Source organism: Pecten maximus, chromosome 10 (assembly GCF_902652985.1).
Source record: "Pecten maximus chromosome 10, xPecMax1.1, whole genome shotgun sequence".
Lineage (NCBI taxonomy): Eukaryota > Metazoa > Mollusca > Bivalvia > Pectinida > Pectinidae > Pecten > Pecten maximus.
The window spans coordinates 15,724,810-15,747,160 of NC_047024.1; the positions used below are offsets into that span (position 1 = coordinate 15,724,810).

Genomic DNA, 22,351 nt, shown 5'->3' on the forward strand with positions numbered 1-22,351 from the left:
TAATCCGGCCTATACTGCATCCATATATAAATGTGGTACTGACCAGTGTATCTGTTAATATATTTAGGTATGGCTATAATCTAACCTCCAGGTGTACATACTAATACACTTGATTTTCACCCCTACTGCTTTCCCAACGTAAACGATAATCACTCGGAAGGGCGTTAACTCAAACGTTCGGAGATGGTGTCTTTATATCACATAATAAAGTGTAGTTTATTTATTGTCGAGCAGCATACAGGGATTTAGAGCATATCATTTTAGAGTTATAAGCGTACAGATATATTTTCTACTTATTTTCGTATTAGCAACACAGAGTTAAAAAAAAAAAAAAACATTCATTCCTCCTCCGTAATAGCTTTTCTTTTTCTGATTTTGATTTAAACATATTTATTGTCAAGCTTTGAAAAAATATTAAGATTGTTGTTTTTATTGTTATCTTACTTTTTGTTTTTAAAAAAATAATTCAAAACGATAAAGAAAGTTATCGTTGATTTCGATTGCATGTGTTAAATTATAATCTTCATTTCGGATTTACATACAGTTTTAGTGTGAACTTAAACACTTTCTGTAACGGGATATTTTAAACGCCTATTTTTTTTAATATTTAATTTTTATCTGATTACAGTATTTTCAAACAAATGTTAAATCATAACCTATTGCAAAGGTATCTTGAATTACTCATGTATATGGATTATCTTTAAATTCAAAAATTGTAAAATGACTTACCACTATCCCACCTTCCAAGCAGCTTCCAGCGTTATGGAATGACATGTAACGCCCTTTGCCGAAATCTCGCGAGATATGCCTGGATGCAACAATAAAACAGACTTGGTAAAAATAGATTTATTTAAATATCTTACAGACTTGCTCTACGGCATTATGATACTGGGTACAAATACAATTATTATTTATAGCAGTTCAACGGACCGGAGCGATGCAATTATTCAACGCATTTTTACACAAACTCTAGTCATTACGGGGAAATCCATGCTATTCCACCCCAAGTCAATAGGTATGGCCATGCCTGCTTTCTTGTGTGGCTTTTATCGTGAGGAGTATAATTACTAAGAGATCGAGCGATATATCTATACATATCAGATCGTTCCTCATCATTTTCTGCATTGATTTGTGTAAAGAAAGTTAGACGCATGCCCGAATCTTAGATAACGAAATGAGTATATGTGAAGTTCTGGTTTTACAAAAGATGCCAATTCTTGGTGAGTTTTGTGAGAATCTCGTTTGACAGGACGTGCATTCAAAGTTCACAACGGATTGGTTTCAAATATCCTTGTCTATTTCACTTTTTCCCTTTCACACTGATGCTTGACGAAATGTTTGCTTGTGCATAAGTATTTCTATTAAGGGACATCATTGTCAAAAAATGGATGCATTTAAATACCTGTAGACTTTTAGTCTGTCCTAATTGAACTTTAACTGAACTGAAGTTTGTTGAAATTCGTAACGATATTTATCAAGTAAAATCATTGCTAAATTTCTAATTGACCAGGAAGTTGTCTAGTTTTCAAACAGGAAAAGAACAATTACAATACATGACATCCATGACTCCCTTGTTATATAATGATTTTTCTAGCTGATAATTTTTCATTGAAGGAACTTTGAGTGGAAATAATGCAGGGACAACGACACAGGATTTATTATAGGGGGCAACAACACAGGATTTATTATAGGGGGCAACAACACAGGATTTCTTATACAGGGGCAACAACACAGGATTTCTTATACAGGGGCAACAACACAGGATTTATTATAGGGGGCAACAACACAGGATTTCTTATACAGGGGCAACACCACAGGATTTCTTATACAGGGACAACACCACAGGATTTCTTATACAGGGGCAACAACACAGGATTTCTTATACAGGGGCAACACCACAGGATTTCTTATACAGGGGCAACAACACAGGATTTCTTATACAGGGGCAACACCACAGGATTTCTTATACAGGGACAACAACACAGGATTTCTTATACAGGGACAACACCACAGGATTTCTTATATAGGGACAACACCACAGGATTTCTTATACAGGGACAACAACACAGGATTTCTTATACAGGGACAACACCACAGGATTTCTTATACAGGGACAACAACACAGGATTTCTTATACAGGGACAACACCACAGGATTTCTTATACAGGGACAACACCACAGGATTTCTTAAACAGGGGCAACACCACAGGATTTCTTATACAGGGACAACACCACAGGATTTCTTATACAGGGGCAACAACACAGGATTTCTTATACAGGGGCAACAGCACAGGATTTCTTATAGAGGGACAACACCACAGGATTTCTTATACAGGGACAACACCACAGGATTTCTTACACAGGGACAACACCACAGGATTTCTTATACAGGGGCAACAACACAGGATTTCTTATACAGGGACAACACCACAGGGTTTCTTATACAGGGGCAACACCACAGGATTTCTTATAGAGGGACAACACCACAGGATTTCTTATACAGGGACAACACCACAGGATTTCTTATACAGGGGCAACACCACAGGATTTCTTATACAGGGACAACACCACAGGATTTCTTATACAGGGGCAACAACACAGGATTTCTTATACAGGGGCAACACCACAGGATTTCTTATACAGGGGCAACACTACAGGATTTCTTATACAGGGGCAACACCACAGGATTTCTTATACAGGGGCAACAACACAGGATTTCTTATAGAGGGGCAACACCACAGGGTTTCTTATACAGGGGCAACACTACAGGATTTCTTATACAGGGACAACACCACAGGGTTTCTTATACAGGGGCAACACTACAGGATTTCTTATACAGGGACAACACCACAGGGTTTCTTATACAGGGGCAACACTACAGAATTTCTTATACAGGGACAACACCACATGATTTCTTATAGAGGGGCAGCAACACAGGAATTCTCATACAGGGCAACACCACAGGATTTCTTATACAGGGACAACACCACAGGATTTCTTATACAGGGACAACACCACAGGATTTCTTATACAGGGGACAACACCACAGGATTTCTTATACAGGGACAACACCACAGGATTTCTTATACAGGGACAACACCACAGGATTTCTTATACAGGGACAACACCACAGGATTTCTTATACAGGGACAACAATACAGGATTTCTTATACGGGGGCAACAACACAGGATTTCTTATAGAGGGGCAACACCACAGGATTTCTTATACAGGGGCAACCCCAAAGGATTTCTTATACAGGGGCAACACTACAGGATTTCTTATACAGGGGCAACAACACAGGATTTCTTATATAGGGGCAACACCACAGGATTTCTTATACAGGGACAACACCACAGGGTTTCTTATACAGGGGCAACACTACATAATTTCTTATACAGGGACAACACCACAGGATTTCTTATATAGGGGCAACACCACAGGATTTCTTATACAGGGACAACACCACAGGGTTTCTTATACAGGGGCAACACCACAGGATTTCTTATACAGGGGCAACAACTACAGGATTTCTTATACAGGGACAACACCACAGGGTTTCTTATACAGGGGCAACACCACAGGATTTCTTATAGAGGGACAACACCACAGGATTTCTTATACAGGGGACAACACCACAGGATTTCTTATACAGGGGCAACACCACAGGTTTCTTATACAGGGACAACACCACATGATTTCTTATACAGGGGACAACAACACAGGATTTCTTATACAGGGCAACACCACAGGATTTCTTATACAAGGGGCAAACACTACAGGATTTCTTATACAGGGCAACACCACAGGATTCTTATACAGGGCAACAAACACAGGATTTCTATAGCAGGGGACAACACCACAGGATTCTTATACAGGGGCAACACTACAGGATTTCTTATACAGGGACAACACCACAGGATTTCTTATACAGGGGACAACACTACAGGATTTCTTATACAGGGACAACACCACAGGGTTTCTTATACAGGGACAACACCACAGGGTTTCTTATACAGGGGCAACACTACAGGATTTCTTATAGAGGGACAACACCACAGGATTTCTTATACAGGGACAACACCACGGGATTTCTTATACAGGGACAATACCACAGGATTTCTTATACAGGGGCAACAACACATGATTTCTTATACAGGGACAATACCACGGGATTTCTTATAAAGGGGCAAAAGCGCGTATGATTTCCTATTCTTGGGCAACGGCACCAGAATTCTTCAGGATACGATCGCTCCTTGATTTACTGTAATAGTTAAGCTAAAATTTATGGCAGCTGGTTGGTAAGTAAAGCCTGGTTATTTGATGTGAAATATCAAACTATTCTGGTTTTTTATCGGCCATAGTACTCTTTACCAGGAGAGAAGTTTTAACGTACACTTTTGCTTGCGTGTGATATACCTGTCATTTAATTTGAGAATGTGGTCTTGCGAGTTTGCAAGTCGTACTTAATCTTAAAGAATAGGTATGTGTATTTATATCTCTTTAAAAAAAACAGTGGAAGGACATTGATTTCAGGCATATATTAACATATCAGACTCGTTGTTAATCACAACACCTATAGAACGCTTCACATCGTAATAAAGAAGCGAAAGGAGCTATGCGGTGTAATATGTGTGACATTCATACACGGCGTACAATGAAAATAGTTTGTTATGGGAAAATGGCTAATGGGTATAATGTTTCGGCGATATTGTTGCACTCAGTTCGTCATTTCTCAATATGAAAGATCAAGTGAGAAGAGAGATGATGGAAAGATCGAGAGATAGACCGATAGATATTTATAAGGATAGTGACCACTAAAGACTCTTGATAAGCAGGAAGACTCATATATCGGACGGACGGTTTGACGGAATAGTCGTTTTTCAGGTTCAGCTAGAAATAGTTTCTAGTAATTATGATCACAACGCTACATGAAACATGAAAACTTTCTAATAAATCAACCCCAAACAGGGTTTTTCAGCGTAAAATCATCCAGTTGAAAGGCTAAATATCCCTTTAAACGTGTTTGTAAGTGAAAGTTTGCTTTTATCTCCGGTTTTCTTGTTGATATCGCTTCCATAAAAACGCCCTTTTATTTCCATGTAGAAAAGAGTGGATTATTTTTTAGTAATGTCCAACGTATGGGTCCAGGACGATAGTATATGTGGGCACATGGCTATTACTACAGGAAAATGGTCACAGAAATACGGAATATATTACACATCATTGACTGCGGTTTGTATTCGGTTGAGTACAAACGCATGACTTACTTGATACTATAGATAGAGACTGTTCTACAATAGATAAATACGTGAAAGTTTGCAATTGTAGTTTGAATCAAGTCAATGTATATAATTTATTTTTATTTTTAAAAATCGTTTAGATAGTTTTATAAAGAGATTGTGACTTTCTGTTCGAATTTGTTTTAATGTTTGTGATGTTTACAGCCGAGTGCTCTTGCTGTGTGAAACTGGTTTATGGGAGTATATTTGGTGTCATAGGTAATTTAACATACAACAATAAAACGTGTGTAGTTTTGAATGCCGTCTCGCAGTTAATATATCAATTAAGTTACAATAATTATTGTCACAAGGTGTCACGTGACACCCAATTATTTGTGGGAAAAAATAATTTCAGTTTTCTGTCACTTTCAAGCTATCAAAATCTCATAAATTTGGGCATTTCATTTGATGGTTTAAACAAATAGTCATTCGTGACGGTTCATAATCAATGCCGTCAGTGAAAATCTCTTAATTTTATAGAATTCTTATTCTCATACAAGGTTTAAAAACGAGTCCATAATGTGTAAGGCTGTCATTATACATATACTGGATTTTGATGTCAATGCAAAAATTGGGCTTAACAGGGTTTAAAACCTTGATATGCATGAACTTCAACACCCCCTTCCCAACCCTTTAAAATACAGAAATTGATAACTCAAATCACCAGGATATGTTCGTGCGCATGTCATAGGCCCCAACTTGAACTATTTCGTCAATAAAACATCAGTGAAAATATTCGTTATTTCTTACCCACATCCCACTTCCATTAAGGAGAATCAGAGAGAAGGATAGCGATGAGGTCTATGAATTGACCTGCTCCATCAATACCACGTTATTTTCAAGCTGCAAGGTTTTTTCATGCTGAGGTCAACCCAAGAGATTCATATATGCTTTGCTTATTACTCTAGCCATTGTCAAGAGATTATTTTCTAGGTGACGCCAATCTGGAGGTTGAATTACGTGGACAGTTCCGGATAATAAGTTCACGCCATGATCAACTCCGGGGGTTATATTGATAGTGTCATTTCCGGGTGTTAATTCCAAAGCTATATGTTAACTCCAGACGTTTCTTATCCTGCAGTTAGGGCTTAAGAGTTGCACCTGCTGACCCCAATGTAATTTAGTAGGAGGCGACTATATTTTGAATCTTTTCACTTCTTTTTAAACAAGATTTCTCTCTCAATTCTCCCTTGACACTTCCTCATTTTTGACCTTTAGTTTAGCATTCGCCTTTTGTGAGAAAAGGGTTTGGGTTATGTCCTCTAGCCGAGACATACCAGAGTCTATTACAGGTTTTAATATTGACCCGTTTATTATATGATTCACCCGCGATACTTGAAGATACTTTCCCTTTTTTCCTACACTTCTGGAATATGTCATGGCAAAATTGAAAACACACACCAAGCTATTTTTCTGGGTTTCATGGATAATATAAACCAATCGCTAAGCTGATTCATCAACGGAACGACAACAAATTCAAAGCCAGTTACCATGGCAGTAAAACATGCAGAATATTCACTTCTTTTTGTTTCTAAATGACATTATTACATATTCACTTACTTAGTTAAATCCTTTGGCTTACTTAAGTCATACGTACTTACTTACAGCCTTTAGACTTACTTAACTATTTACTTACTTACTTAACTATTTACTTACTTACTTAACTATTTACTTAACTATTTACTTACTTACTTAACTATTTACTTACTTACTCTAACTTACTTAGCTTTTTGACTTACTTTACTACTCACTAGCTCTCTCATTTAAGCAATGAAAAACGGTTTTAATGTTGTTATTGTCGATATGGCAGCAAGATGAATGGTGCGCAAATGGTACGGGAACCCGTTACATTTACCCACCATACATCTTGCTGCAAATCGACTATTATAATAAAACAACCACTGTTCAATACTTGTATTTATATTGCCTTACCATTTCCGTCAACTTTGAAAAAAAACTGGACCAGCAAAAAATTCCCACCTCTTTTAATGTCACATGACCCACTGGGTGTTATAGGCGTATGGTGGCAACTGCCTCTTAGCACTATGTCAATGGGGAAATATTTTTACATAGTAACACATTTGCACTTCTCACGAACGGTGTTAACCTGACCAGTTACTTTGGAATTCAAAATGTTTTCTTAGATGTATTAGATATATATCGACATTTGACGAAAAAAAACTCAAATCACAAAGTTGTGTGAGGTTAATGAAGGCTATTGAAAATTAGCTTTCGTTATCATGATCTCCGTGGAGAATGTTCCATTTCCTTCTACGATATAGAAGTAGACTCGTTAGATCTCTGGTTGTTCCCTGGTCACCACGCTTATTCTTAAAATTAATGGAGGATGTGAAATAAAACTCTCAGCTGTTTGGTTGTTTCCTTGTCATCACGCTTATATCAATTTGAGGATGTGAATTAAAACTCGTAAGATTTTTGGTTGTTTCCTTGTCATCGCGCTTGGCTGTTCTGTTGTCACCATCCTTATTCTTTATATGAGGACGTGCATACCCGGGTTCGACCTAGATTTGCATGACACATAAGACGCTTGACATTCGGAATACCTGGTCTCTTTCCACCTTTTTAATGGTAAACTTCTTCACTTATACTGTATGCTAGGTTTTTATTTTGTTTGTCGTTGTTATTTGTTTGTTGGTTTTTTTATGTATTCCATGCTGACGACGTGACTGCGGCATTTTCTGTTTATCTATACAATCGCTATGTTTGGTTTCGTTTTCTCGAACACATAGGTATGATTTAGGTAATAAAACCAGTAAAATGTCTGGAAAATGGCATAAGCGACTGCGTACAGAATCCTAGCAGATTTCTCTATAAACCCAGACGAAATTTTCATCACAACGCGGCTCCACCAACACGATGTATCCCCATCTTTGGGTTCAATGTCATAACTCGTATATGTGTCGCTTCCAATGGCATCCTTAAAAAATCAAAGTAATATTATATTATATACGTGTGTATTTCATTAATGAAAGAATTACTTCAGATGAGATTGATCAATTATTGACTTTAAACTTAGATGGTGATAATAGCGTAAAATATGTCCCTTGGTATTGCATAAATAAACTCGTTTTCAATGGTCCCTAATTACATTGGATATGTAACATTTTTGAATTAGGTTACCTCGCGTTTTGCTCACGTTTCCAATGTTAAGTTTTAACAAGGGGATGTTACGAAAATCAAAATAATTTGTTATCATTGTTTTATTGTTTTTTCATTACTGTAAACGTGGTTATTTTCGCGAGGGGTTGATTTCGCGATTTCGATATGCAAACTATACGCGTTGGAGTAATTTTCGCGATCGATCTACATTCGTTTGTAGTTCGAGATTATGAAAATTGATATCAAAATAATATGCATGGGGGAAATTTTCGCGATCAAAAGGACTCCGTGTAATTAGCGTAAATTTCCCCCTCGCGTAAATTTCCACGTTTACAGTATTTCTTTTTTACGTTAGCGCAATAATCCTATACTTACAGGATGTTGTGGCTCCTTCTTAGAAATGTCAATAGTGTCGATGGCGCCATTTCCATTCTCCTTACAATGATGGACAGGTGATTTCGAATCGTATTTTTTATACCATTTCTCTTGATAGCAGTCAACTGCATGGACGAAAGTGTATTCCACAATAGTAACAAGCACAAACACCAGGTTGGCACAAAACCAAACCTCTATGGCGTCAAACTGGATACTGCTAGGAAGTAGGAATTTAATCCCCACCTCTTCCGTGATCATAGCGAGTAGGCATAATGTGCCAAGTTTGATCCGGGCTGACACTTGTTTCCGATCTATCCAGAAATTAAGCCAGCCTACGAACACAACAAATATACTGGGCATATAGAGGCGGACCATCGACCGCATGTAGTCCTGGGTGAGTACAACCGACATTTCCAGGCAGGAACTCTCCAGTACTGAAGGTAGAAAAATAAAGTCAAGCATAAACAAATCGAGCAGATCGTAAATACGAAAAGATAAAACCACAACTAGATATGAAATGACAACATTGGATCCGGGTAAACAACCGGAAATACAAATCTAATCTCTAAAAATACTAAAGCAGCCATGTTCTCCGTAAAATGCTTCGCCTGAGATAGTCAAAGAAACTGTTATAAAAGTGAAACTTTACATTATCGAAGAGATCTGATCAACAATTTCCTCAGAAGAAACATTCAGCCCACTCAGAAGGTGTTTATACTTTTTAAATGGGTTTTCATTGATATATTGAGCCCTTCCATTCTTGTGGAATACTACAAAATACAACATTCGGACGGTGTTGAACGTATGTAGTTAGACTAATCAAACGCACAAGATAAAAGTCCTGGTAAACGTAACGGATACATTTGACTTCTTGTTTAAATATACAGAATACAAAATACAGCAGTATGACATCTGCTAACATAAAACCAATTTTACTTGAAGGGAGATTATTTTTCTCGCGTTTTTACTGGATTGGTATCCTAAAATCAGAATGTGCAATATCAGGATAAGTTCAATGAGGTACCAAAAGAGGAAAACCGGATAGAAAGAGGGATCATGAGACAGAAAATCACTTTAAGTCTCTCTAAAGTCCCACATTAGAGGACACATGAGAAAACCTGTAGGGGCCTTTGCCTTAAGTCGGCCCAACAACCTATATATGATAGAATACAATATGCCTTATCCTGGGGTTCTGGAATGAACAACCACCTCCAACATACAAAGAGGAGTTGTCAGGAACAGCTAGTCGCTTCTTAGGGCATGTATTGATGTTCGTCATACATACCTGCACTGTCGTCTGCGTCACAGCCTGAGAATTTCCACTGTTTTGTATCTACAGAGTCTTCCTGTGCACTCCTGGTGAATATCACAGGTTTATCAGGGGACCATTTCAACATTACCAGATCCCTCGAGTATGAATCTGTTGAATAGAAAATACTATTTCATAAAACCTACAAAGTGTATTGTTTTAAACATATATTGATTATACACAGATGGATTGGGCACAAGTTTTCAAACTTATACTAAGCCCGATCTAGATATCAATTAACAATATACATATGTCATCGTATTTACATAGAGAGAGAGAGAGAGAGAGAGACAGACAGAGACAGAGAGAGAGACAGAGAGACAGAGACAGAGAGACAGACACATAGAGAGAGACAGAGAGAGACAGAGGGAGAGACACACAGAGAGAGACAGAGAGAGACAGAGAGAGACAGAGAGAACGAATAAATGTTGAAGTAGTCTGTGATCACACCCGACTCCGGCGACAAACACCGTTTATAATATTCTACTGTCTCTGCCTTTCAAACTTTCAAAAGTCTACATATTGTACATCATATATGTTCTTTCCTGGTATATTGGTGTTTGTTTGTATTTGTCACATCACGTCAGATACATGACAAGCTCATTTCCTTGGGTATAAAGACAAACACACTTCTAACATTCACTATTCAACGATTACATCTGCCGAAAAAAAAAATTAAAAAAAAATAAAAAAAAAATTATAATTGTAAATATTTTCATACTTTTCTTAACAGAATGGTTAGGGTTTGGGATCGGGGTTGGAAAGGCCAGTTATTTCATTAATCCATACCGATAAATATTAGTAACATGGTTTTTGATATTTCTTTTGTTGTTTTGACGACATATCGAAGACTTAGACTATATTACTATGCTAACATTAAGGAAATATTGTGAGAACATAATTTCTGTGTTCAAAAGTTTTAAAGCATTATCACACTTTAAGGAAATGCATGGATGAATGAGATAGAAAAAAAACTCTAATTTCGCGGTTTTACAAAAGGTCTGAAGCTTTGTTACATGAACAGGAGGCAAACTATAATTTGTTCCGATACTATTTTTGGCTGCTTTTTCATCGCGATAAAATTACATTCTCGAAAAATAATCTGTTCTGTCAATACAATGTTTAGCGTTATATATAAGCAAACAAAAAACAAAAACAATAAACAAATCAATAGGAACAAAACAGCAAATAAAAACGCTGTCAGATTGACAATGACTTGCTAAATGGCATTGTTGTCTGTAATTGATGGTCTGATAATTTCCATATTTAAATTAGGTATAATACGCATCAAGGCCTCTTTCCTAATTTTAAATGGTAGGTTTGATGCAAATTGTGAATGTAAATATCTATAAAGAAAATATTAACAACAAATAGTAAAATGCTTACGTATTCTGTATTTTAGGTCGCAGCTGAATTCACCAACTGGGAAACGTACTGATATTAGGTTACACGCCAGGCCGACCGTCAGTCTGAAAAAAGGGAAAACGTACAGACATTATATTTCACGCCAGGTGAGGCCGACCGTCAGTCTGAAAAAAGGAAAACGTACAGACATTATATTACACGCCAGGCCGACCGTCAGTCTGAAAAAAGGGAAACGTACAGACATTATATTTCACGCCAGGCCGACCGTCAGTCTGAAAAAAGGGAAACGTACAGACATTATATTACACGCCAGGCCGACCGTCAGTCTGAAAAAAAGGGAAACGTACAGACATTATATTTCACGCCAGGCCGACCGTCAGTCTGAAAAAAGGGAAACGTACAGACATTATATTACACGCCAGGCCGACCGTCAGTCTGAAAAAAGGGAAACGTACAGACATTATATTACACGCCAGGCCGACCGTCAGTCTGAAAAAAGGGAAACGTACAGACATTATATTACACACCAGGCCGACCGTCAGTCTGAAAAAAGGGAAACGTACAGACATTATATTACACACCAGGCCGACCGTCAGTCTGAAAAAAGGGAAACGTACAGACATTATATTACACACCAGGCCGACCGTCAGTCTGAAAAAAGGGAAACGTACAGACATTATATTACACACCAGGCCGACCGTCAGTCTGAAAAAAGGGAAACGTACAGACATTATATTACACACCAGGCTGACCGTCAGTCTGAAAAAAGGAAAACGTACAGACATTATATTACACACCAGGCCGACCGTCAGTCTGAAAAAAGGGAAACGTACAGACATTATATTACACGCCAGGCCGACCGTCAGTCTGAAAAAAGGGAAACGTACAGACATTATATTACACACCAGGCCGACCGTCAGTCTGAAAAAAGGGAAAACGTACAGACATTATATTACACACCAGGCCGACCGTCAGTCTGAAAAAAAGGGAAACGTTCGGACATTATATTACACACCAGGCCGACCGTCAGTCTGAAAAAAGGGAAACGTACAGACATTATATTACACACCAGGCCGACCGTCAGTCTGAAAAAAAGGGAAACGTTCGGACATTATATTACACACCAGGCCGACCGTCAGTCTGAAAAAAAGGGAAACGTACAGACATTATATTACACACCAGGCCGACCGTCAGTCTGAAAAAAGGGAAAACGTACAGACATTATATTACACACCAGGCCGACCGTCAGTCTGAAAAAAGGGAAAACGTACAGACATTATATTACACACCAGGCCGACCGTCAGTCTGAAAAAAGGGAAACGTACAGACATTATATTACACACCAGGCCGACCGTCAGTCTGAAAAAGGGAAAACGCTCGGATATTAGATTACACGCCAGGCCGACCGTCAGTCTGAAAAAGGGAAAACGCTCGGATATTAGATTACACACCAGGCCGACCGTCAGTCTGAAAAAGGGAAAACGCTCGGATATTAGATTACACGCCAGGCCGACCGTCAGTCTGAAAAAGGGAAAACGCTCGGATATTAGATTACACGCCAGGCCGACCGTCAGTCTGAATAAAAGGGAAACGTTCGGACATTAGTTTCTTTGTCGTTTTTTTTCTTCATTTTGCTGCACTTGAACAATATACATTTCAGCTTTGAATAAAACGCTAAAACTGAGAATACATTTTTTCGCTCGTGCGAACAGCCATATACATCAACATTGTACTCGTACCTCATGCTGTAGACAATGGTCCCGTTAGGAAATATCCACACGAACCGGTTCAGCATGGCCGTGTCATGGACGTGCGAATAAAGCTCATTTTCAACGTAGCTCTCCACCAACCAAATGTTGCCAAAGTAAACCTGTCTAACCACGTGATGAGCCTCGGTATCATTTGATATGCTCGGATACGCCAGTCTCTCGTCTGTCCATATTTGGTAAGTATAGAATGTAAAATCCGCCTTGTTCTGACAAAATAAGATACACTTCTTCTCAAAACATAGTAATAAGTCAGTTCTATTTCAATTTTTTCACTGCAAATGCAATTTTGTATTGCTATTTTTATTTTCGTGTATGATTATGAATGCTAACGTCACTATACTCTATGTTTACACGTTGGAGTTTATTAAAAAATAAACAGAAAAAATTACATCACGTACCTGCTAGTTAAAAACCTCGTCATATTGACTAAACTTCTCAAGTAAGATTTCGTTATATTTATTTATATAAACCATAGACATAATATCCGGATATGTTTTTGTCAACGAGGGGAATTACATATATACCAAATTTGTTTTTGAAAAAGAGGAGCATTTAAGCGAGATTTACTTTATATACTACTAAGGGTATAGTATCTAGTTTAGTGAAGATACAGGAATGGTGTTCGAGGATGATTTATAAAAATAAATATAATTGTTCTCGAGATTCTGTTCTCTAAATTCCATACCTCATCATCAAATCGTACATTTGTCATTAATATGTGCATCTTAACTTCGGTGGTGTTTTCTGAAACAGAATTATATAATATCAATAAGATATTTTAAAAGATATAATATTCTCTGAATATGATTTCCGAATACAAATGAAACCATGATAATCAGATATTTGTTAAACTGTAAAACAATAATTGATTTTATCGACCACTGTCGAAATCATAAGGAAATACTTTTAATTTCTTGTTTTGTTTAACGTCATATTTTAAAACAGCCAGTGTCATTTAAGGACATGCCAGATGTTTGAGGTGGAGGAAAGCCGGAGTACCCGGAGAAAAACCACCGGCCTACGGCCAGTACCTGGCAACTGCCCCACGTAGGTTTCGAACTCGTAACCCACGCGTGAAGGTCTAGTGTTAAAGTGTCGGGACACCTTATAAGGAAATACAAACGAGACACTATCGTTTTATTACGTATTAACAATCTATGGTTATACTCACTGGAAAAATAAAATGGCGGGATGGACATGTCACGTGACAAACGGGAATCGATGTCTGCTCGCCTGGTAAAAATAGGATAATCATGAACATCAAACTACAATGGCCTTCCTTAGATATACAATTTTATGTTATATTTATCCCCGTAAAGGAAAGTGTTGGTTGAGGATGTATTTCAGATATTTACAGCCTGACGATGAAGGATAAGGTATTATATCTCTTAAAATATAAACTCTGAAATACACATAATGTCTCCTGTCATGCACGTTCTGCTATCACTATTGAACAGAAAAACTTCGTAATGCTATCGCCATTGGTCATGAAAAAGTTAGGTATTCTACCCTAATTGTTCAGTAAAACTTTATAATGCAATCATTGTTCAATAAAACCTTGTTATACTGACATAATTGTTCAGTAAAACCTTGTCATACTGCCATCATTTCTCAGTATAACCTTGTCATACTGCCATCATTTCTCAGTATAACCTTGTCATACTGCCATCATTTTTCAGTATAACATGTCATACTGCCATCATTTCTCAGTATAACCTTGTCATACTGCCATCATTTCTCAGTATAACCTTGTCATACTGCCATCATTTTTCAGTATAACCTTGTCATACTGCCATCATTTCTCAGTATAACCTTGTCATACTGCCATCATTTGTTAAGTTACACTAATTATCTTAATATACTTACTGTTGTGGTGACAAGAGGCATGTTCCTTCCTCAAGTAACGCTATCGCTCCGACTAACCAGACACCTATGCGACTGACAGGCATATTGACAATCGTCTACCTGGAAAAAAGCATCAAAAAGAATCGGAAAGTTTTTAAAACAGGCAAGATGCTTCAAAGCTCTTACAGTAAAAACTGAGGTCGAATCAGAACTCTCACAATCCCGAGATTCAGCAGTGATAGCGATCCCTGCACCGCATGTGGCACCTGTTAATTAAAACTAGATATGAAGTAAGTATGTCAAAGCTATCACAGAAATTACCGGCTAGATGGCGATATCTATATAATGGAGCTTTAAGTTCGATATAAGTAATTATAAGTGTGGCTTTAGGTCAATATAACATTTCTGGCTAATGTATTCCTTTGATTTGGTTAACTGTGCTATTACTGGACGACTGGACACAGACATTGCTGTCTCTATAATTAAACACTTTTTCTGAATTAAAACATATACAATACAAATGTAAATTCACTTTGTGATATAGATAGAGAAAAAATGCATCACGTCTACTACAATAGCGTGACGTCATGTTTATATGACGTCACACTAAGTATAGCACGTTTTCTTAAAGTTTCTCTTTGTTTTTGTTTATAGATAAAAAAAAAAAAGGGTTAAAACGCTAAACTTCACAATCCCCTACGGGGTTCATTCTATTCATTTAATTCATTTGTTTAATTTCCGTTAAATTTGGTTGAAACTTTTTTATTCAGGCATTTTAAAACATGTATAGTTACAAAATTGAATGTACAGAATAGGAAATAGAAACAAGTGTCTCAGACACTTATGTAAATCTATCACCTTATAAATCATAAACAGTAAATATAATGAGGATGGACAACATATTATTTGCCATATAAGGCCATATATTAACAATGAATTACAAAAGTTTAAGCAAGGAGAAGAAAAGGAAGATGGTGAATACTTGGTGTAGAGTTTAGGTTGTTGATACAGACAACTTGGCTTTAAATACAAAAACATGCTTTTGGAATAAATAAAGTTTTATGAAAACCGGTTTGTTTTAAGTATATAATCTTGAACAGTTAAAACGAAAATTTGCCAAGTTACGTCAACAATTCACAAGTTAGTGATATGATAAACATCTAAAAATAAAACGTAAACCAACCCTGCGCACGCTGAGTTACATCCCCGGACATAAATAGTAAACCATGGGTTTGTTTATGAAATGCCGAGAAGTTTCACTGTCAAATCGTGGTGCCCTGTCTCGCTTATCATATCTTTTATTTTGTCTCTGTTACTCCTAGATGGTGTGATTTTTTCCTTTTTCTGTGTCTTCGTACAGTCTGCAATATTTCTAATTGACTTTGGGTGCATGGCTTTGATCGCAAGTCCCCATTCTTCCAAACAAACCAGTGTGCGCATGCGTCTGACATATTTTCCCCGGCTCATTTACATATAGACAGTGGAACGCCGCATTAGAGGCTCCCCGTAATCATTTGGTAGTTTCTCGTTTTGCGTCCAATTATAAAAAAAAAATGTATTGATTTTAACATTATATCATCAGTAGGGGATATATATCATATCATTCAGCTTATTTTTTGTAATTTTCTCATAAATTATGTGTTACGAAAACATGGGATGCTTAAAGCAATTTTTAACGACGGCGTCACATTTGAACGTTAGACACGTACATTTTCAATACAGTGATAGTGTCTTATCACACCACTGGAGAATTATATACGAGTGAAATAATAATTCCAAGGAATTTAAATAGATTTTCACCTTATGCATGGTGACACGGCGACTGAATCATCATACTGAGATTTTTCCATCAGTGTGACTTTGGTGTAACTAGTTCTGACACACATCTAATTCAATTTTGTTAATCGTTCAGATTCCCAGTAAACAGGATTTTGGAATGTATTAATGGAGACTAATCATGTATTGAAAAGCAGCCATCTCATAAAAAAATTGAGATTTGCCAAAAAAATTGGTTGCAGCTTTTAAATGTCATACATTTTTTGTATTTAATCAAAAATATACTATGTATTGTTTTATTATTATTATATCAATAGTGATAATAGATAAAATGATTTCTTTGTTTTAAAGTGTTCATTTCCAAAATTGTGGGGAAATCACTGTGTTCGGAATATCCCCATGAGTAGCCTCTGTCATCATATCTTTGTTAAGATGTCAGGGCGATGGCCAGTTTCATACTAGATCATAGGAGAATGTAATCGTCCGTTCTCGCGCTGTCCTGGTCTCTAAGTGAACTCCATGTCCTCGAGCCGCCCCGATACCTGTAGAGTCAAAAGTCAGTCTACCACAGGGCTCACTCACGCGTGTCACATACACACATAAGCAGTTGTTCTTTACACATGAGTGAGCCTGGCCAATTGAGCACACCTGGGTACAGATGTCAGAGGTTATGAAAGGTAAACAAACAGTGTACAGGTGTTATAAGTCACATCAATTTAAACACTCACTCAGATCAAATAATTATGATAGAAGTTATCAGTCTTCTGATCAGGTAAAAGTAAGAAAAAGTCAAACTCACAGATACCAAATAGAATACATTTGTATATCATTTCCGGTCTGATAAATGTTGTAAAATCGCATAAAATTTAGGCATGGATTAACTCGAGAAGCTGGACTCCGAGATTTCCCACTGGGGATACAATACAATGCTTCACTGGTCAAGGTCTTGTTGTGTACTATTATAAAGTATATCAATTAACATACTAGTGTGTTTGTAAACAGTTACCGAGGCCAGAATTTAGTGTAAATATTGAGCAAGCTAGCAGATGTGTACTCTCTCGTTGAAATGTGACATGTAGGTAATTGCATATTAAGGCCAATCACGACACGATTGCTGGGTTTAGCGCATCTTCAACAGCCAGGATCTCATTGGGCCATAGCCTCTTTGTAGTAGCTTGTGGCTCCCTCAATAAACATACGGGTGGTATGTTTTCCATAGCTGTAGGACTACGGTGTCTTGGCCTATGACAAAACAACGACAGCATCGTACGGTGTGTTGTGTTCTCGGCCACCGTGAGAAACACAAACTGTTCCGCAAAGGTATCGAATATTCAGGTACCTGGAGGTTTGGGTTGTTGTTGTTGTTGTTGTTGTTGTTGTTGTTGTTGTTTGTTTGTTGTTGTTGTTGTTGTTGTTGTTGTTGTTGTTGTTGTATGTTCTATTTACTGAGCTATCGCACACCCCCACACCCAGACCATCGATAAAACACATATTTAACATTATGATGCCACGTTGTTGTCTAGGAAGTGAAAAGATTTCGTTTCCAAATGTTTTAATTAAAATAAGAAAACAAGACATTAATCACATTATACACGATCATAAGTAACCCGGGATTGTAAATTATTTTTTTGCAAATTAACGCTACACCAGAATATAACACTTCTGCTACGTTTGTTAGCATTGTAAGTTAAACATGAAGATTTCAGGCTTGTTTCAGATTAAATTACACACTTTACACTACTACCACCCTCCAAAAGTTACATAATTAACACTATTACCACCCTCCAAAAGTTACATACTTTACACTATTACCATCCTCCAACAGTTACATACTTTACACTATTACCACCCTCCAAAAGTTACATACTTTACACTATTACCACCCTCCAAAAGTTACATACTTTACACTATTACCACCTTCCAAAAGTTACATACTTTTCACTATTCCCACCCTCCAAAAGTTACATATTTTACACTACTACCACCCTCCAAAAGTTACATACTTTACACTATTACCACCCTCCAAAAGTTACATACTTTACACTTTTACCGCCCTCCAAAAGTTACATACTTTACACTATTACCACCCTCCAAAAGTTACATGCTTTACACTATAACTACCCTCAAATAGTTACATACTTTACACTATTACCACCCTCCAATAGTAACATACTTTACACAAATACCACCCTCCAATAGTTACATACTTTACACTATGACCACCCTCCAATAGTTACATACTTTACACTATTACCACCCTTCAATAGTTACATACTTTACACTATTACCACCCTCCAATAGTAACATACTTTACACAAATACCACCCTCCAATAGTTACATACTTTACACTATGACCACCCTCCAATAGTTGCATACTTTACACTATTACCACCCTCCAATAGTTACATACTTTACACTATTACCACCCTCCAATAGTTACATACTTTACAATATTACCACCCTCCAATAGTTGCATACTTTACACTATTACCACCCTCCAATAGTTGCATACTTTACACTATTACCACCCTCCAATAGTTGCATACTTTACACCATGACCACCCTCCAATAGTTACATACTTTACACTATGACCACCCTCCAATAGTTACATACTTTACACTATTACCACCCTCCAATATTTATATACTTTACGCTATTATCATCCTCAAATATGTATATACTTTACGCTATTACCACCCTCCAAAAGTTACATACTTTACACTATTACCACCTTCCAAAAGTTTAAGCTCTTTCCCTCTTTGGAATAAAATGTATGTCGCCAAAATGAAACCTAATGGGAAATGTTTATTTTTTTCCCAAGGAGTAAAAGTTATAATCTTTAAATTAATACGGCAATTTTACTCTCAATGGAAGCAAAAGTGCTTCAAGTATTATATCATAAAAATTCTCAATTCGACCCGAAGTACAACTAATTACCGCAAAGGCAGACGGTATTTGTGTACATTTTCTTACATTTTGGCGTTACTTTCATTACTGATAGGCACAAAAAGTCAAATAATCCTCATTTGGGCAAAGATTTTATCAATATATAATCTGTACGTTTCTGATGTCCGAACAAAAGAATGTCCCTTTAAATTTAAAATGATTACATACGAAGAAATGTTCCCGTCCCCCGTTCTCCGCCTTTATACTTAAAGGTCTAAGGTAGCACACCACAGTAAGACAGCCTGGCCATGGGCAATTTTTTTGTTAAGCAAATAACTCCTGTATTATGATATGTATAAAAAATGAAAAAATAAATGTACACTATAATTGGTATATCCAGTATGAAGTAGTACATACAGGCTTCACATTTATTAAAACAAAAATCAATAAATTGGTTCCGGATTTTAAATATCCGGATTTTCCGAACGTGTGTTTACACAGGAAATTTAGTTTCGCCTACAGCGCAAAATGGAAGCCCACAGAAAAGGTAAGATAGCGGAAAAACTTAATTTACAACATATGTCCAAACAAGATTAATTCTGTCTTTGGGATAGAGATATTTAACTTTAAATAGGTTTCAGAAAAAAAATTGTGTAGAGAATTGTGCCATTTTGGGTCAAATATCATAATATTTTGCAATTTTTGAGAATTTTTTAAGCTGTTACCATGGTATTCACAGCTCTAAAAATCACAGAAAATATCAGTTTACTTATCCTTCAGAGCTCTATTAAAATTGCAAATGTTGTACAGATTTCAAATATATATACTTTATTAGAGGTTATATGTAAGGTTAACTGGCAATGTTTACATATCTAAAGCATGTGCCATATTTTTCAGAATTTGGCATTTTTACTGTACACTGCTACCTAAAAGCGATCTTTTCGGGGAGCTGATATGTATTGTTATGATTTTCGGTGTTTATTACACATTTCGTGCCATTTTGTCCACCTTAGGGACAAGTATTGTATAAACTGTACCATCTTTAAGAGTGACATGAACGCTGGTTACACAGTGTCCATTGTACTTTTAGTACCGACCTAATATTTAGGCCATAACCTGACCGCATTTCTAATGGTCACTTATGTATAATTGAACCTAATTTCTTATATTTGTTTACATTTTTTAACAGGATCGACTTTCAAACTTACCTGTCTCTAGATGAACAATCCGCCGAATAGTTAGCACGTGGTCAGTGATATGGTCAGTGATCTGACCACCAAACAACTGATCGCTGGTTGCTGTCCTATCTCAATATCTTTGTTCGCTAAACAACAACAAAGGACCTCAGGTTCTAGAGTCAGTTTGGCCAACCCTGCCTTTAGTCATTGTTTTCTGAACACGTGCCATAAGTTAGATTTAAATGGACGGTTTTAATAACTATACTCTAACACACAGGGCCATTGACCGGAACTCATTCACTTTAAGGATGACCTTCGTTCAAATTTAAAGATTGGGACAATTCGTATAAAATTGTTAATATACATTAATATTAAAACTATCAAGTTTTTGTCGCGTTTTGTTTTTGTTTTTTGTTTTATCTCGAATCTATTTCAATGTTCATTTTTTGCATGAATCTTTAAATAACCTTTGTTTACAAGGTTATTTAATTAACATTCCTCATAGAACAAGAAAACTAAACCTACAAGACAAATCCATATAGAACAGTAATTCCACATAGAACAGGGCAACTTCACATAGAACAGTAACTCCACATAGAACAGGGAAACTCCACATAGAACAGGGAAACTCCACATACAACAGGGAAACTCCACATAGAACAGGGAAACTCCACATACAACAGGGAAACTCCCCATATAACAGGGAAACTCCCCATATGACAGGGAAACTCCACATAGAACGAGAAAACTCCACATAGAACAGGGAAACTCCACATAGAACAGGGAAACTCCACATAGAACAGGGAAACTCCACATAGAACGAGAAAACTCCACATAGAACAGGGAAACTCCACATAGAACAAGGAAACTCCACATAGAACAGGGAAACTCCATATAGAACAGTTACTCCACATAGAACAGGGAAACTCCACATAGAACAGGGAAACTCCACATGGAACAGGGAAACTCCACATAGAACAGGGAAACTCCACATAGAACAGGGAAACTCCACATAGAACAGGGAAACTCCACATAGAACAGTAACTCCACATAGGACAGGGAAACTCCTCATAGAACAGGGAAACTCGAAATAGAACAGGGAAACTCCACATACAACAGGGAAACTCCACATAGAACGAGAAAACTCCACATAGAACAAGGAAACTCCACATAGAACAGGGAAACTCCACATAGAACAGTAACTCCACATAGGACAGGGAAACTCCTCATAGAACAGGGAAACTCCACATAGAACAGGGAAACTCCACATAGAACAGTAACTCCACATAGAACAGGGAAACTCCACATAGAACAGGGAAACTCCACATAGAACAGGGAAACTCCACATAGAACGAGAAACTAAACCTACAACAAGACAAATCCATATAGAACAGTAACTCCACACAGAACAGGGAAACTCCACATAGAACAGGGAAACTCGAAATA

General features: G+C 37.1%; 1 protein-coding gene across 1 annotated transcript; it reads right to left on the reverse strand.

The window, feature by feature from the left end:
* Positions 1-7,936: 7,936 nt before the first annotated feature.
* On the reverse strand, positions 7,937-21,054 carry LOC117336503 (gamma-aminobutyric acid receptor subunit rho-3-like). The gene is made up of 9 exons (XM_033897096.1): positions 20,936-21,054; positions 15,085-15,183; positions 14,390-14,451; positions 13,904-13,962; positions 13,189-13,424; positions 11,471-11,553; positions 10,061-10,195; positions 8,776-9,209; positions 7,937-8,218 (listed from the first exon to the last, which is right to left on the reverse strand). The coding sequence occupies exons 2-9, from the start codon at positions 15,165-15,167 to the stop codon at positions 7,988-7,990; spliced, it is 1,323 nt and encodes a 440-aa protein (XP_033752987.1). The 5' UTR covers positions 15,168-15,183; positions 20,936-21,054; the 3' UTR covers positions 7,937-7,987.
* Positions 21,055-22,351: the final 1,297 nt, after the last annotated feature.

Excerpts from the sequence above, each read along its gene's own strand:
- LOC117336503 (XM_033897096.1), bottom strand. The coding sequence starts at position 15,167 with ATGCCTGTCAGTCGCATAGGTGTCTGGTTAGTCGGAGCGATAGCGTTA. Across the intron at positions 14,452-15,084 it reads TGCCTCTTGTCACCACAACA|GCGAGCAGACATCGATTCCC; the intron begins GTAAGTATATTA and ends TATTTTTACCAG. Across the intron at positions 10,196-11,470 it reads CGACCTAAAATACAGAATAC|ATTCATACTCGAGGGATCTG; the intron begins GTAAGCATTTTA and ends TCTATTCAACAG.